The sequence below is a fragment of the Bubalus bubalis genome, chromosome 24, assembly GCF_019923935.1.
Source record: "Bubalus bubalis isolate 160015118507 breed Murrah chromosome 24, NDDB_SH_1, whole genome shotgun sequence".
Lineage (NCBI taxonomy): Eukaryota > Metazoa > Chordata > Mammalia > Artiodactyla > Bovidae > Bubalus > Bubalus bubalis.
The window spans coordinates 31,505,628-31,521,573 of NC_059180.1; the positions used below are offsets into that span (position 1 = coordinate 31,505,628).

Genomic DNA, 15,946 nt, shown 5'->3' on the forward strand with positions numbered 1-15,946 from the left:
GCTGGTTTTCTGAATCAAGCCATTATTCTTTGCCCCAACAACTCGTCTCTCAATTATTGGTTTGCTGTCCAAACTCAAACTTGGTAACGTAATCACCGCCCCACTTGGCTGCAGTGGCAGAATATAAAAGCTAGTGAATCTCTGGCTACCTTTTTGGCCTTGAGGGTAATGGGTTTCAGAGGCTACATTATTTACCTGCTGTCGGAATCTGAGGCGATCTCCTTTCTCCCTCCAAAGCGGATCTGGCACTGCAGGAAAAAAAGAGTCGCTGAGATCAGCCATTGGGATGGACACACAAAACCACCCCCAGGGGCCTTTGGGGTATGGGGGGACCCAGGGCCAGAAACTCTGGTGGCCAAATCAGGGCGTCCCCGAGCCCTGGGGGTCAGCCCAAGAAGTGGGATGGCGGGCACCCCAGCCTTCCAGCCACCATTTGAAGGAAGAAGCCCTTTTACCTCCCGCTTGTACAGAAGGGAGGCTTGCACAAAGACAGCGCTAAGAGGGAAACAGAAGCCGTCTGCAGATTCTCTAGGAAGCTGCTTCTATCTGTCAGCAGCTGACTGTCAATAACGCAGGGCTCTTAACAGGCAATAATTCAAACTGCCACAAATCTGTGATGATGACGGGTCCCTTCTGACAGGGCCCAGAGTTGTTATGGCTGCTGTGAAGTTATGACAGCATAAATCAAGCTTCAAACAAGCCCTCTGGTTGTGCCGAATGACAATTCACCCAGGGAGGGTGCAAACAAAAGCAAACTTTCTTTTTTTTTTTTCTTTAATGGTGCTGAAATGTAGATAACATAAAATTTACCATTTCAACCATTTTTAGTCATGCAACTCAATTCACAATATTATGCAACCATCACCACTCTCCACTACTCTCTTTCAAAGGTACAGAACCTCCACTGTGGGTAATAGGTTTACCAGATTCCTAAATTTATTATCACATTTGTGTGTAGGGGTGCGTGTGTGTGTATATAGAAATTTAAATGATACTTCGGTCAAAACTCACAGAACTGCACACTTAAAATTGGTATTTTTATTGTATGCAAATCACACCTCAATAAAGTTGGTTTTTATTTTTTTTCTTTCCAACTTGAAGAAATTTTAATTTCTTCATGAAGCTAAGAAATCAGTGTATTCCACATGCATATAAAAAAATACACATAATAAACAAAACATGAAGTAAAACCTAGCAGGTTACCCAGTCCAATTAATCCTAAATTGAATAGGGTTTCAATCTCAACACTCAAGATATTAAAGAAAACTAAACTATTAAATTTTACGTATTGAGAAATTACTATTTGCCAAGCACTGTTGTAACTAAAGTTGGTTTTTAAAAGGCATATGTACAACACTTTCACCCTCCCAAATAGTAATAATAGCTCTGGGTGGAAGATCCAAGTTATTTCTGTTTAACTGCTACATTTGAAGCGGTTGGACTTAACTCTTCATCTTATTTTGCATTCCATTTCTGGAGCAAAGAAAGAAAAAAAACTAATAATGTCAGCTCTGCATTTATTGGGGACCAGGCACCGGCCACGGCCCTTTACCCCTTTAAGCAATTCCCTCCACAGCCCTTTAGAGATGGGTGACCCAATTAAAGAGAAGGATGCTCAGAGAGGCTGGGTAAGTTGCCCCAGCACACACAGCTGTCGGAGACAAAGCTGACCTTCCAACCCAGCTACACCTGAGTCTGTGTCCTTTCTGCCATGCCTGGATGCCTCGAGGCTTGGGCAGATGCTAAATTCTCTGAGCTCACATCAACCCTTAACAGGCACTTCCATTAAAGGACATATTTATCTCCCTATATTGTGAGGACGCCGGTAATCGCCAGTCGCCCCTTCTGAAACGTGAATTCCTAGGGCTGGATCCCAGCTCTGCTACCTATTAACTATGACAACTGGCAGCAAGTTATTGGACCTGAGCTTCAGTTCTTCATTCCTTCATCTGTAAAATGGCAATAATTGCAAGAACCATCTCACAGGGTGGCTGGAAGGATTCGATGGAAAGCCCTCAGCGGAGCACCAGACACACGATGAATGTGCAAGGAACGAGGCCTGCCGGGTGGTTGTAAGCAGACAACCTGATGCCAACCTTGTGTCAACACCCGCTTCCACACCCAGCCAAAAGCCAGGCACCAACTCAGCGTCAACCAAAGCAAGCAGAGCCCATCTGGAGACGCCACACGACCCTGAGCACGGCCTGGTTCCTGTGCTTGTGCTCACGGGGCCCTGACTCCCAACCAGCACCGCAGCACCCTTAGAAAGTGAAAGTCGCTCAGTCGTGTTCCACTCTTTGCGACCCCATGGACTGTAGTCCACGGCATTCTCCAGGCCAGAATACTGGAGCGGGTAGCCTTTCCCTTCTCCAGGGGATCTTCCCAATCCAGGGATCGAACCCAGGTCTGCTTTGGAAATTCCCCAGCGGTCCAATGGTCAGGACCCTGCTCTCACTGCCAAGGGCCTGGGTTCAATCTGGGGATTTTAGTTCCTGCATTTTACTACAAGCCATGCAGCGCAGCACAAACAAACAAAAATAACTGCTTGGAAATAAGACTTTAAACCCACATTAATGCCCTTCTCAAAGGGACACCACCGAAGGATGGGGGTGGGTCCTCCGGGGGCTTTAGGATGTCAGGACACAGGAGTCCCTCTGTCCCCACCTCTGATCACTGTCACTTGCTGGGGGAAATGGTTAGCCTCCCAGATTCACGGCAGAAGTAGGTCTGTGTAGACAGAAGGGCAGAAATGACTTCTACGTTCATCATCTGACACTATGACTTGAACTCAAAGTCCAACATGCGCTTTCTTCTTACCTGTTTCACTGCATCCAGCAGTCGTTCCAGCAGAAACTGTCTCTTCATGTCATTGTTCTGTGTTCCTAGAAGGCAAGGGGCTTGATTAGTTCTGTTTGACATTCGCCTTCTACTAAGACTCTCTGAGATGTAGCATTTGGCTGTTCTCAGCCAGCATCAACTTTCTCTTTAATAAAATCAATAACAACACCAGATATCAATAATCTGCACCAGTACAATGAGGTCTGACCCCTTTCCTATGACTATATCACAGGAAAGCAACTAAACTAGTGTTCCCCGAATCTGGATGACGTTTCTGGAATGATCTAACTTAAGGGTTTCTCAACCTTGGTGTCACTGACATGTGGATCAGATAACTCTCTGCGGCTGCCTGTGAACTGTTAAGATATCTGGCAGCATCCCTGGCCTCTACCCACGAGATACCATTAGTGCACATGCACACACATGCGCGCGCACACACACACACACACACACACACACCCCCTAGTTGTGGCAACAAAAATCTCCGGATTCTGCCAGACATCCTTTGAGGAACAAAACTGCCCCCAGTTGAGAAGCAATAGTCTAACTTAAAACATAGGTTTCCTAGTACGGCAGGCACTGCTGGTCGGCTGACCTCACCATCATCTCTAACACCATTTTCCCATGAAAACCCTAATTACTCAGCCTCTCTTGTAAGGCTGACCTTAAGAAGCTCCAGCTGATGATGTAAGCAGAAGAGCACTGGGAGGGGCCTGGGGGGAAAAGGACAGATGCTAATGGCTTCATTCCTGCTTCTATCCCTCATGCCTGCATCCTAAACACATTGGGGGAAGCCAGAGCAGCGTCTGCAGGGAAGCCCAAGAGAATCACAAAGACACCAGCCCTGATGTCACCTTGACGCTGAACCAAACTAGAAATCTCAGATCTTTCACAAAACAAATCATTCCATTTGTTCAAGCCCTGAACACTGGGTGGTTACTTACAGTCAAAAGCATTCCCAAAAAACACACATGTCATACACCAAACTCCCATTTAAGAGGGTGTGGGGCAAGGCCAATTTCGTCTTCCCAGGTGGCTCAGTGGTAGTAAAGAATCTGCCTGCCAATCCAGGAGATGTAGGAGAGGCGGGTTCAATCCCTGGGTTGGGAAGATCCCCTGGAGTAGGAAATGGCAACCTGCTCCAGTATTCTTGTCCATGAAGAATCCCATGGACAGAGGAGCCTGGTGGGCTACAGTCCACGGGGTTGCACAGAATCAGAAACAACTGAGCATAGATGCAGGCTAGGCCACTTCAAAGGCCCAGGCAGAACACTGTCAGAACCACATCTGATGCTCCACAGGGGGCCCAGTGACTCCAATCCACAGAGAGGTGGCTACGTATTATGATACACCAGACACTGGACACAATTGTTTCACAGGAGACCCAAATTTAGGGTTACAAGGGAAGTCAGTATTGGGACTTCCCTGGTGGTCCAGTGGCTCCCAGTACAGGGGGTCCAGGTTCAACCAGGGAACTAGATCTCACGTGCCACAACAAAAAGATCCTGCATGTTGCAGCTAAGACCTGGCACAGCCAAATAAATAGACAGATAAATAGCGTTTTAAAGAGAGAGCGAGATGGTCAGGGTTTCATCCAAGTCATGCCAGGGCCACCCAGCTGCTAACAACCGTGCCCATGTGCTGAGCACTTCCTGTACACCAGGCACCAAACTGAGTCCTCTGAATGCGCTGCGTCCCGTAATTTTCATGACCACCCTACCAGCCAGGTATTAGGATCCCTGAATCGCAGAGGGGGAAACAGAAGCTCAGAGAGGACAAGCAAGTGCACGCACTGACCCACTCGACATCTGCTGAACTACTGGGAGCCAGGCAGTGTTCTAAGTGCTGAGGACACAGGAGTTCAGTGGTATAAAAGAGCCATCTTCTCGTGGAGTGGAAATGCTATTAGGAAGAAACAAATGGCTCCTAAGTACACTAACAGAGGAGAAGGTGTTAGAGAGTCACACTAGGAAGAAAACCCAGATGAAGTGAAGAGACCAGGAGGAAGCTGGAGGGCCACGTCTGCCAGGGCAGTCGTGGAAAGTCTGTCTGCACACGCGACACCCCAGCTGAGCCCTTTATAACGCGGAGGAGCAGTCATGGAAAGTTACTAGAGACCAGCGTTCCAGGCGGAGCCAACAGCCAGGGAAGACAGGCAAAAACAGCCTGGCTTCCATCTCCCAGGACCCGAAGGAAGTCTCCAGTGACTTGAACAGAAAGCAGAAAAGGGGAAGCAAAGATCAGAGGCAGGCAGGAGCCAGTCACAAAGGCCTCGTGGACCATGATAGTGGGTTCAGGTTTTTGTTCTAACTTGAACACTAGCAGTTGGAACCATGACCCTAACTGGAGACCGTGCCCCTTAAGGGCTATGTCAGGACTATCGCATGGGCTCTTGCCTTACCCCAGGCCTGGAGATTAAACCAGTCCATAGACTCTCTATAGACACACAGTAATAAAACTTACTTCCCAAACACTGCCACTGTAATTTTTTCTGGAAGAGGTCTTGAGAGAGGTCAGCCCACGCACCCTTCCCACCAGACCAGAGGCCATCTCGAAGCGTCTTTCAGGATGGCTAGAAACCCCACCTGCCTGAGGGCCTCACACACACCTCTATCAACACACCCTGCTCCTCGCGCAGCAGGAGGGCGAGTTTCCGCCCTTCTCCCTTTAACACCAGAATGGGGAAGGCAGCCTTGCTTTCTTCCTTTTTCCAAGTACTGCACCCAACAACTCTACTTGCCTTTGGGCGATGCCAACTGGAAAGTTGACAACGTTTTCCCCCCTGAAGTGCTTTCGCTGTTTTTTCTGATCATAAAAGTAATTCGTGTTTTAGAATTATCATACACAACCCAGCACTTCTGGGTGTATGCGCAAAAGAATTGAGAGCACGATCCTGAAGAGCTATTTATATGCTTACGTTCATAGCAGCATTATTCACAGTAGCTAAAATGTGGAAGCAGCTCCTGTGTACATCAACAGATGAATGGAGACGCAAAATGTGGCATGCACATGCAAAGGGTATTATCCAGCCTTAAAAGGCAAGGCAACTCTGCAGTATGCTGCAACACAAATGAGCCTTGAAGAACATCACGCTAAGTGAAATAAACCAGACACAAAGAGATAAAACACTGCATGATTCCAATTACATGAGATACTAAGAGTAATCAAAATCATAAAGAAAGAAAGCATAATGGTGGTTGTCAGGGGAGGCAAGGGGAGAGAATGGGGGTTAGAGTTTCATAGCTACACATCTGCACTTTTACAAGATGAAGAGAGGCCTGGGGATGGGTGGTGGTGACGGCCACACAACAGTCAGAAGGCATTTAATGCCACCAAACTGTACACTTAAAATGCTTAAGATGGGGACTTCCCTGGTGGTCCAGACTAAGACTCCCTGCTCCCAATGCAGGGGGCCCAGGTTCGATCCCCGATCGGGGAACTAGTCATGCCACAGCTAAAGATCACGTGTGCTGCAACTAAGACCCAAAGCAGCCAAACAAAATAAATAAAAATAAATATTAGGGGCTTCTCTGGTGTCTCAGTGGTAAAGTATCCACCTGCCAATGCAGGAGATGGGGGTTTAATTCCTGATCCAGGAAGATCCTACATGCCGCGGAGCAATGCAGCCCACGTGCCACAACTACCGAGCCTGCGACCTAGAGCCCGGGAACCACAATCACTGAAGCCCAAGCACCCTAAAGCCTGTGCTCTGAAACAAGAGAAGCCACCGCAATGAGAAGCCTTTGCATCGCAACTAGGGAGTAGGCCCCGCTCATCACTACTAGAGAAAAAGCCCCACACAGCGACGAAGCCCCAGCACAACCAAAAGTAAATAAATAAATAAATATTCCAAAAATGGTGAAGATGGCAAATTTTATGTTACCTGTATTTCACCACAATTTTTCTATAAAGTAATTCATGTGAGGAAACACAATAACAACAAATCGTGGGAGGGGGGCGGGATTGACAAAGAAAATAAAAATCTCCATCATCTCCTTACTGATCATTGTTAGTGCAGTAATTCACAAGCTTTCACCTGCGCACGAATCTCCTGGGGTCTTGGCTAAAAGGCAGGTTCTAATTCAAGGGCTGGGTGGGGCCTGGGACTCTGTATTTCTCACAAGCTTTCACGTGCCGCTGATGCTGCTGGTTCCCGACGCACACGGGAAGAGTGAGGATAGAGTGCCTACCCCTAGCGAGGACCCCAGAGCTTTCCTAGGGAATCTGCAACCCTGCTTTCCTGGAGCCGCCAGCAGCCTTCCCTGCCTCACCCTGCAAAGCCTCTCCGCGGTGGGAAGAAAGCCTGCTCTCCAGATAAACAGCCTGCCACACACCCTCCCCAGACAAGAAGTGCACTTGAAGGAGACCATCCTGACCCCTGGAGGGGGCCCATGACCATCCCAGCCCTGGATGGGATTAAGGGACCGTGACTCCCAGGGCAGGGGGAGCACGGGTGCCCTTGGCAACATTCACCGATGGCAGGAGGTGCCCAGGAGGCCCAGGGCCACGAGGCTCCATGGAAGGAGCACTGGAGGCAAGTCACAAGGCATCATGAGTTCTCATCCCGGCCAGGCTGCTTGCTGGCCCTGTGTCCGGGACAGTCACTTCCCTTCTCCAGTCACTGGTTTCTGCATGAGATCATACCCTCCGAGCTCTGCAGTCTGCAAACCTGGGGCCTCTGTTCTGAGACGGCAGGCAGAGCAAGCAATGCTACCGGGCTCTTTCCTACCTTCTCCAGGGACCAGGAGGAGCAGGAGCAGGTGCCCACCTACTGAGCCTCACAGTGAGCTAAGCCCATGAAGTGGCCAGCATCTAATCCTTCAGGGCTTCCCAGGTGGCTCAGAGGTAAAGAATCCACCTGCCAATGTGGAAAATGCGGGTTTGACCCCTGGGTTGGAAGATTCCCATGGAAGGAAAAGGCAATCTATTCCAGTATTCTTGCCTGGGAAATCCCATTGACAGAGGAGTCTGGTGTGCTCCAGTCCACAGGGTCAGAGTCCGACACGACTGAGTGGCTGGGTACACACGCACACACACACATCTAATCCTTCACGAAGAAGGAAAGGTGGGCTCCACTGAACAGAGCACTGAGGCTGAGAGGGAAAGACGTTCACTCGTGGCCAGTGCTCATGGAGGGACTCGACTGCACGTCCACTGATTCGGCCATCTGTTAAGTCCTGCTCGCCCTCAACCTGTAAGAAACCTGCAGTGGCAGCCCCAGCGCCAATTCAGCAACGATTTCTCCATAAAATCCCAGCCTTTCTGCCTCCTTCCTTCTGTAACAATGGCCCTGAGTCAACACTATCAGTCAGATGAGCCAGAACAGGCTTCCTTTTCTTAAAAAAAAAACAAAACTGGAGTAGAGTTGATTTACAATGCTGTGTGAGTTTCAGGTGCACAGCAAAGTGACTCATAGAACAGGCTTCTTTTTAATTTCTTGTTGAAGTGAAAGTGTTATGTCTCTCAGTCGTAACCGACTCTTTGTGACCCCATGGGCTGCAGCCCGCCAGGCTCCTTTGTCCAGGCAAGAATTTGTCCAGGAATTTTCCAGGCAAGAATACTAGAGTCGGTTGGCATTTCGTTCTCCAGGGGATCTTCCCGGCCCAGGGATCAAACCTGGGTCTTCTGCACTGCAGGTGGATCCTTTACCATCTGAGCCACCAGGGAAGCCCAGTTTCTTGTTAGAGCACCATCAAAATGAAAATAGAAACTGAGAGGAGCCCCACGGAATGCCCTCCAGGGTCCACAGTGGTCCCCTGAAGCTCTAACTTAGAAATCACCTGCGATGAAAATCAGTCACCCGGTTCACGCGCCTCCCTGTTGTCTCTCAGGTTTAGAAGCCTTCAGATCCTACACTAATTTTTTCCCACAAACCTCCAGCCTTCAGTGACCTCCTGCGGAGGCAGAGCAGGGGTTAAGAGTAGCGAAGGTCACCAGCTGTGTGACCATGAAAGTTACTTAACTTCTCTGCACCTCCCACAGTTAGTAAATGACTGAATAGGTATCACGCATCTAGAACAGTGCCTGGTATACACCAAGCACTTTATACATGTTGACTATTGTTGTTGGAGAAGGAATTGGCAACCCACTCCAGTATTCTTGCCTGGAAAATCCCATGGACAGAGGAGCCTGGTAGGCTACAGTCCATGGGGTCGCAAAGAGTCGGACATGATTGAGCGACTTGACTTCACTTATTATTGTTGCTGTTGTTGTGGGCAGCCCTACATCCCAGAGGCCTAAGACCTCTGGTTCTAAGAAGTACTTTCATCTGGACCACAGGCAAAGCAATCCAATCCAGGCCTCTGTGGCTGTGGCCCAGGGGAGTGTGAAGGTGAAAATGCATCTCTGGCATCTGGGGAGGGAAAAACCAGCAAGATGCACCCACGGTATATATTCCTTCTCCCGTCCCTGTCAAAATCCAGGTCAAGGTAAACACGGTTCCTGTCCACAGAGGAGTCAGGTCACTTGGTCAAGGCTGCACAGACACTGACAGAGCAGCACTTCCTTACCTCTCTACGCAGTAGCAGAGGGAAAGTCGTTTCTCTGGTCTAAGGCCAACCCTTGGGCTTCCCTGGTGGCTCAGCAGTAAAGAATCCGTGGGTTCCATCCCTGAGTTGGGGAGATCCCCTGGAGAAGGAAACGGCCACCCTCTCCTGTATTCTTGCCTGGAGAATCCCATGGACAAAGGAGCCTGGTGGGCTATGATCCAGACACGATTTAGGGATTAAACAACAACTATGTCAGCCTTGGCAATGCACTCAGTGGGTACAAGGTATAAGAAAAGAAGATGGCAAGGTTCTCTGGGGGCCAGGGGTCAGGGAGCAAAGCACTGCTGAGACCCTGGTCTGCTGACCTTCCACACCACACTGCTGGCCTGCTGGGGGCCAGGGGAAGCAGACTGCAAGAGCGGGATTTTGGTGGTGGTTTAAGTCACTAAGTCGTGTCCAACTCTTTGCGACCCCATTGGCTGTAGCTCACCAGGTTCCTCTGTCCATGGGATTTCCCAGGCAAGAATATTACAGTGGGTTGCTATTTCCTTCTCCAGGGAATCTTCCCAATGCAGTGATCAAACTCAGGTCTCCTGCATTGCAAGTGGTCTCCTGGATTGCAGGCAGATTCGTTACCGACTGAGCCACCAGGAAAGGCAGGAACTTGAGCTGTGCTTTAAAAAAAATAGGAAGGCAACTTCTCTGGTGGTCCACCTGTTCGGGATTCACCTGCCCATGCAGGGGACGTGGGTTTGATCCCTGGTCCAGAAAGATTCCACATGTCTCAGGACTACTGAAAATCCAAACACCACAACTGGTGAAGCCCATGCACCCTGGAGCCCGTGCTCCACACGCATGGAGAAAAGAAAAAAGCCCGCATGCAGCAACTAAGACCCAGCGCAGCCAAAAACAAACAAATAATTAAAAAAAAAACAAAAACAAAAAAACAGGAAAGACTAGAAGAGGAAAATCCATACTGAGAGAACACAACTGCTTAATGGTACAGGGTGTCCTCTGCAGGTGGGGAAGGTGTTTAGGAACTAGACGGACGTGGTGAGTGCATGACATTTCCCATGTGCTAAACTGCCCCTGAACTGTTCATTTTTAAACAGTTAAAGATTGTTAACTGGTTAATTGTTTTTATAATGCTTAAATTTCTAACTTCATAACTGTTCATTGTTTTAATTGCATTAAAAGCATACAGGGTTTCAAATTGTGGCGGAGGTTTAGTCACTCAGCCATGTCCGACTCTTTGTGACCCCCGTGGACTGTAGCCCGCCAGGCTCTTCTGTCCACGGGCAGACTACTGGAGTGCAGTGCCATTCCCTTCTCCAGAGGATCTTCCCCACCCAGGGCTCGAACCCAGGCCCCCTGCATTACAGGCAGATTCTTTACCAACTGAGCCTCCAGGAAAGTCCAAAGAAAAGGTTCCCTGACATCAGGGTATCTGAATTTCACCTCAATAAGAAAATATTTTGCGGGAAGGACAACAGATAAAGCCCATTTGAAGCCGAAGGCGCCACCACAGCCGGCGTCCCCTAGGGGAGGGACAGGACCCCAGAGAGAGCCCAGCCCCCACGCAAGCAAGGCGGAAAAGCCAAGCCCACTTCTCTTCCATGGTTAGGATTACACTGAGGGGAGGGAGTGTCTGTCTGATGTACCAGTCAGGCTCCTAACAGGAAGTGGCACTCACTCTCAAGTGAGGAGAATTCAAGGAGGTTTACTTAATACAAGGGATCCCTGTGGAGGAGGAGGCTTCCCAGGTGGCTCAGTGGTAAAGAATCCACCTGCCAATGCAGGAGATGTGGGTTCGATCCCTGGCTTGGGAAGATCCCCTGAAGAAGGACGTGGCAACCCACTCCAGTATTCTTGCCTGGAGAATCCCCATAGACAGAGGAGCCCAGCGGGCTGCTAGAGTTCATGGGGTTGCAGAGAGTCAGGCACAACTCAGCAACTAAACAACAATAATAACAGAGGAATGGGAGGGAGAAACAATTCTCAACCAGGATTCCTCCCCTTAACAGGACACTCAGCAACATCTAGAGACATTTTTGACACAACTAGGGGGCTGCCGCTGGCGTTTACCATGTGTACAGGACAGCCTGACACAATTTTCCAGCCCAATGTCAAGAGGGCCGAAACTGGGAAATTCTGCCCTCGTGTAAGTTCAATAATCCCATTGCACAGATAACGACACTGAGGCTCCAAGAGGCGAAAACACATAAACCTCTACTTGTACTCTGAACCCCACCTCCTCTCACCTGCTCCAAGACATACTCCAGCATCTTTCTCCTACATCTTCGATTCTTCTTGTGTATGCAATTCTTGCAGCATACGGGGATATCAAAATATTTCCCCACAGTTTAATAAAAACCATGCTCCCACATGCCATTCCAGCCACAACCCCACTCCTCTGCTGTCCTGTCCAGCAGAGCTCTTCCTTCACGACAGTGGCCAGGCCCTCAGTGAGGGCCACCGCTTCCACAACAGCTGTTCCCCACTCTGGCCCAAAGCTCCTCTGTTCCCATCTCCTTCTGCACCAAATTATCTACACTGGGGCCATAACCCCTGAAAGCACGGATGAAAACACAACAGATGACTCACTGATATCATGCAACAAATACAAGACACCTGCGGTGATATTATACCCTGCCACACTGCAGTTCACATGGCATGTCTGTGGAGCCCTTGTGGGACGTTATCTTGGATGATTTGTGTTTCTGGTTCCCCTTCTCACAGAAGAACTCAACAACTGTTGGATCAAGACTCCAGGGTTGAGGCTTCCCTGGTGACTCAGTGGTAATGAATCTGCACACCAATGCAAGAGACACAGGCTCAGTTCCTGATCCGGGAAGATCCCACATGGCTCAGAGCACTAAGCCCGAGCACCACAACTATCGAGCCTATGCGCTAGAGCCCGAGAGCTGCAACTACTGAGCCCACATGCCGCGACTACTGAACTCCAAGCACCCTTGAGCCCATGCTCTGCAGCAGGAGAAGCCGCCACAGAGAGACGTCTGTGCACACAACTGGAGAGGAGCCCCCGCTCCCCACTACAGAAAGCCCACACGGCAACGAAGACCCAGCAAAGCCAATAAATACATAAATAATTTTTAAAAGACTGGGGTTCCGTTCTCTAGTTCCCCAAGTGGCTACTTTAAATGGAGAGGTCTCGGGACTTCCCTGGTGGTCCAGCGGTTAAGACTCTGAGCTTCCACTTCAGGGGGCACGGGTCTGATCCCTGGACAGGGAACTAAAGATCCCACGTGGAGCATGGCAAAAGACAGAAAGAGAAAAAGGAAGGAAGAAGGAACGAATGGAGGGAGGGAGGAGGAAAGAGAGAAAGACAGGGAGACAGAAATGGAAAGAAAGGAGGGAGGGAAAGAGGAGGAAAAGAAGGAAGGGAGAAGGCCCGAACGGCCAGGACACAGCAGCAGCCTCGAGTGTGCAATGCGCAGCCTGAGTGAAGCACCAGCTCTGTCCGCATTAGCATATGAACAGATAAAAAGGGCAGGCATTCACCCCCAAAGTCAGGGCGCTGGTTCCCAGTATTGTTGGGCAAAATGGTGCAGGTGGACGAGGACAAAAGGACAAGCTGTCCGCCACCACACAATGGAAAGAGGCAGCCTGTGCTGGGAGGCAGATGGGCTCGAGCCATCCAAGTGGCCTTGTGATGCCTGAAAACAAAGACTGGCTCAACAGTGGACTCATAAACAGGCAAAGAATTCGCTCTAGAGCAGAGGTCGGCACATATTTTCTGTAAAGAGCAAAATGGTAAATATTTTTGGCTTTTCAAGCCAGTTGATCCCTGTTACAGCTACTTGATTCTGCCATCAGAGTGCAAAAGCAGCCAGAGGCAACAGCTAGAACGGGTGTGGCTGGGTTCCAATAAAGCTTTATTTACAAAACAGGCTGTCGGCCCAGTTTGCCAATCTTTGCTCTAGGAAAAGTGCAGCTGCAAACACTATGAAGAGATAGTGTATCTTCCCTCACGGTTGGAGAAATGCAGACTGCAAATTTACCACATCAGCCATCACTGTATATCCACTAAATTCACCAAGAAACATTTAAAATGAAATTCCCCATTTGTTGGCAAGTGAAGTGAAAGTCGCTCAGTCGTGTCCAATTCTCTGCAACCCCGCGGACTATACAGTCCATGGGATTCTCCAGGCCAGAACACTGGAATAGGTAGCCTTTCCCTTCTTCAGGGGATCTTCCCAAACCAGGGATCGAACCCAGGTCTCCCACAATGCAGGCGGATTCTTTACCAGTGGATTCTTTACCTTACCCACAAGGGAAGCTCTAGGGAAACACAATGATCAGAATGGCCATCATCAGAAAGTCTACAGATAACAAATGCCAGAGAGGATGTAGAGAAAAGAGAACTCTCCCACACTGTTGATGGGAATGTAAATTGGCACAGTGTGGAGGTGCCTCAGAAAACTCAAAATAGAAATATCATATGATCCAACCATCCTACTCCTGGGCATATACCTGGACAAAACTGTAATTCCAAGAGACACATGCACCCCTATGTTCATAGCAGCACTATTCACAACTGCCAACACATGGGAACAACCTAAATCCCTGTCCACAGATGAATGGGCAAAGAAGATGTGGTGTGTATATGCGATGGAATACTACTCAGCCGTAAGGAAGAATGAAGCAATGCCATCTGCAGCAACACGGATGCAACTCGAGACTATCACACTAAGTGAAGTAAGTCAGAAAGACAAATACCATATGATGTTAATTATGTGGAATCTAAAATATGGCAAAGGACTTCCCTGGTGGTGCAGTAGATGAGACCCACCTGCCAATGCAGGGGACACAGGCTCGATCCCTGGTCCAGGAAGATCCCACATGCCGTGGAGCAACTAAAGCCTAGGAGCCACAACTACTGAGCCTGCGATCTAGAGCCTGCGAGCCTCAGCTACTGGATCTGTGCACCGCAACTGCTGAAGCCCGTGTGCCGAGAGCTCGTGCTCCACAAGAGAAGCCACCACGATGAGAAGCCCACACACTGCAGAGTACCCCTGCTGGCCACAACTAGAGAAAGCCCACGCAAGCAACAAAGACCCAGACAAAAATAAAAATATTTATTTAAGTATATCCACAATACAGGAACAGATTCACAGACACAGAGAACAGACACGTGTTTGCCAAGGGGGTGGAGGTGGGTGAGGGAAGGACTGGGCATGTGGGATTAGCACATGCAAACTATTATATACAGAGTGGATCGATCCTACTCCTACGCACATATCTGGGAAAACCTCTAATTCAGAAAGATACTTGCACCCCTATGCTCACAAAGGCACTATTTACAACAGCCAGGATATGCAAGCAACATAAATGTCCATCGGTAGATGAATGGATAGAGAAGATTTGGTACAGACTTCCCTGGTGGTCCAGCGGCCAAGACTCTGCACTCTCAATGCAGGAGGCAGGGGGCAGATCCCTGGTCGAGGAACTAGATCCCACATGCCACAACTAAAGATCCCGCAGGCTGCAATGAAGATCGACGATTCCCTGAGCTGCAAACATGCATCAGAGCCAAATTAATTAATTAATTTAAAAAAGATGTGGTACATATATACAATGGAATACTACTCAGCCATAAAGAAAAATGAAATATTGGCATTTACAGCAATATGGATGGACCCAGAGATTATCATACTAAGTGAAGCCAAGACAGAGAAAGACAAATTTCCTATGATACCACTTATATCTGGAATCTAAAAAACTGATGCAAATGAACTTATTTACAAAACAGAAACAGACTCACAGACAGAAAACAAACTATGGCTACCAAAGGGGAAAAGGAGCAGGTTCAGTTCAATTCCGTTCAGTCGCTCAGTTGTGTCCGACTCTTTGTGACCCCCTGGACTGCAGCACTCCAGGCCTCCCTGTCCATCACCAACTCCCAGAGCTTGCTCAAATTCATGTCCATCCAGTCGGTGATGCCATCCAACCATCTCATCCTCTGTCATTCCCTTCTCCTCCTGCCTTCAATCTTTCCCAGCATCAGGGTCTTTTCCAATGAGTCAGTTCTTCACATCAGGTGGCCAAAGTATTGGAGCTTCAGCTTTAGCATCAGTTCCTCCAATGAATATTCACGATTGAGTTCCTTTAGGATTGACTGGTTTGATCTCCTTGCAGTCTAAGGGACTCTCAAGAGTCTTCGCCAACACCACAGTTCAAAGGCACCAGTTCTTCAGTGCTCAGCTTTCTTTATGGTCCAACTCTCACATCTCACATGCACATTTGCTTGTATGCAGGTCAAGAACTGTTGCTTCTTGACCTGCATACAGATTTCTCAGGAGGCAGGTAAGGCAATCTGGTCCAACTCTCACATGTACATTTTCCAGTACATGACTACTGGAAAAACCATAGCTTTGACTAGATGGACTTTTGTCAGCAAAGTAACATGTCTGCTTTTTAATGTGCTGTCTAAGTTTGTCATAACTTTTCTTCCAGGAAGCAAGTGTCTTTTAATTTCATGGCTGCAGTCACCATCTGCACTCATTTTGGAGCCCAAGAAAATAAAGTCTGTCACCGTTTCCATTGTTTCCCCATCTATTTGCCATGAAGCGATGGGACTGGATGCCATGATCTTCATT

General features: G+C 48.7%; 1 protein-coding gene across 13 annotated transcripts in view; it reads right to left on the reverse strand.

Moving 5' to 3' along the window:
• The window catches only part of SNX29 (sorting nexin 29), a 586,612-nt gene that overhangs the window by 558,861 nt on the left and 11,805 nt on the right, over positions 1-15,946 (reverse strand). For 5 of the 13 annotated variants that reach the window (XM_045164261.1, XM_044935765.2, XM_044935766.2 and 2 more), the window contains exons 1-3: positions 3,298-3,376; positions 2,818-2,882; positions 196-248 (exon numbers count right to left, since the gene is read on the reverse strand). In XM_045164261.1, coding sequence (XP_045020196.1) covers positions 196-248; positions 2,818-2,882; positions 3,298-3,340 — 161 coding nt within the window. In that variant the 5' untranslated portion in view covers positions 3,341-3,376. Of the gene's footprint in view, positions 1-195; positions 249-2,817; positions 2,884-3,297; positions 3,383-11,587; positions 12,017-15,946 lie in introns of those variants that run through there. The other 8 variants (XM_045164260.1, XM_044935758.2, XM_044935760.2 and 5 more) reach the window with 8 other exon arrangements.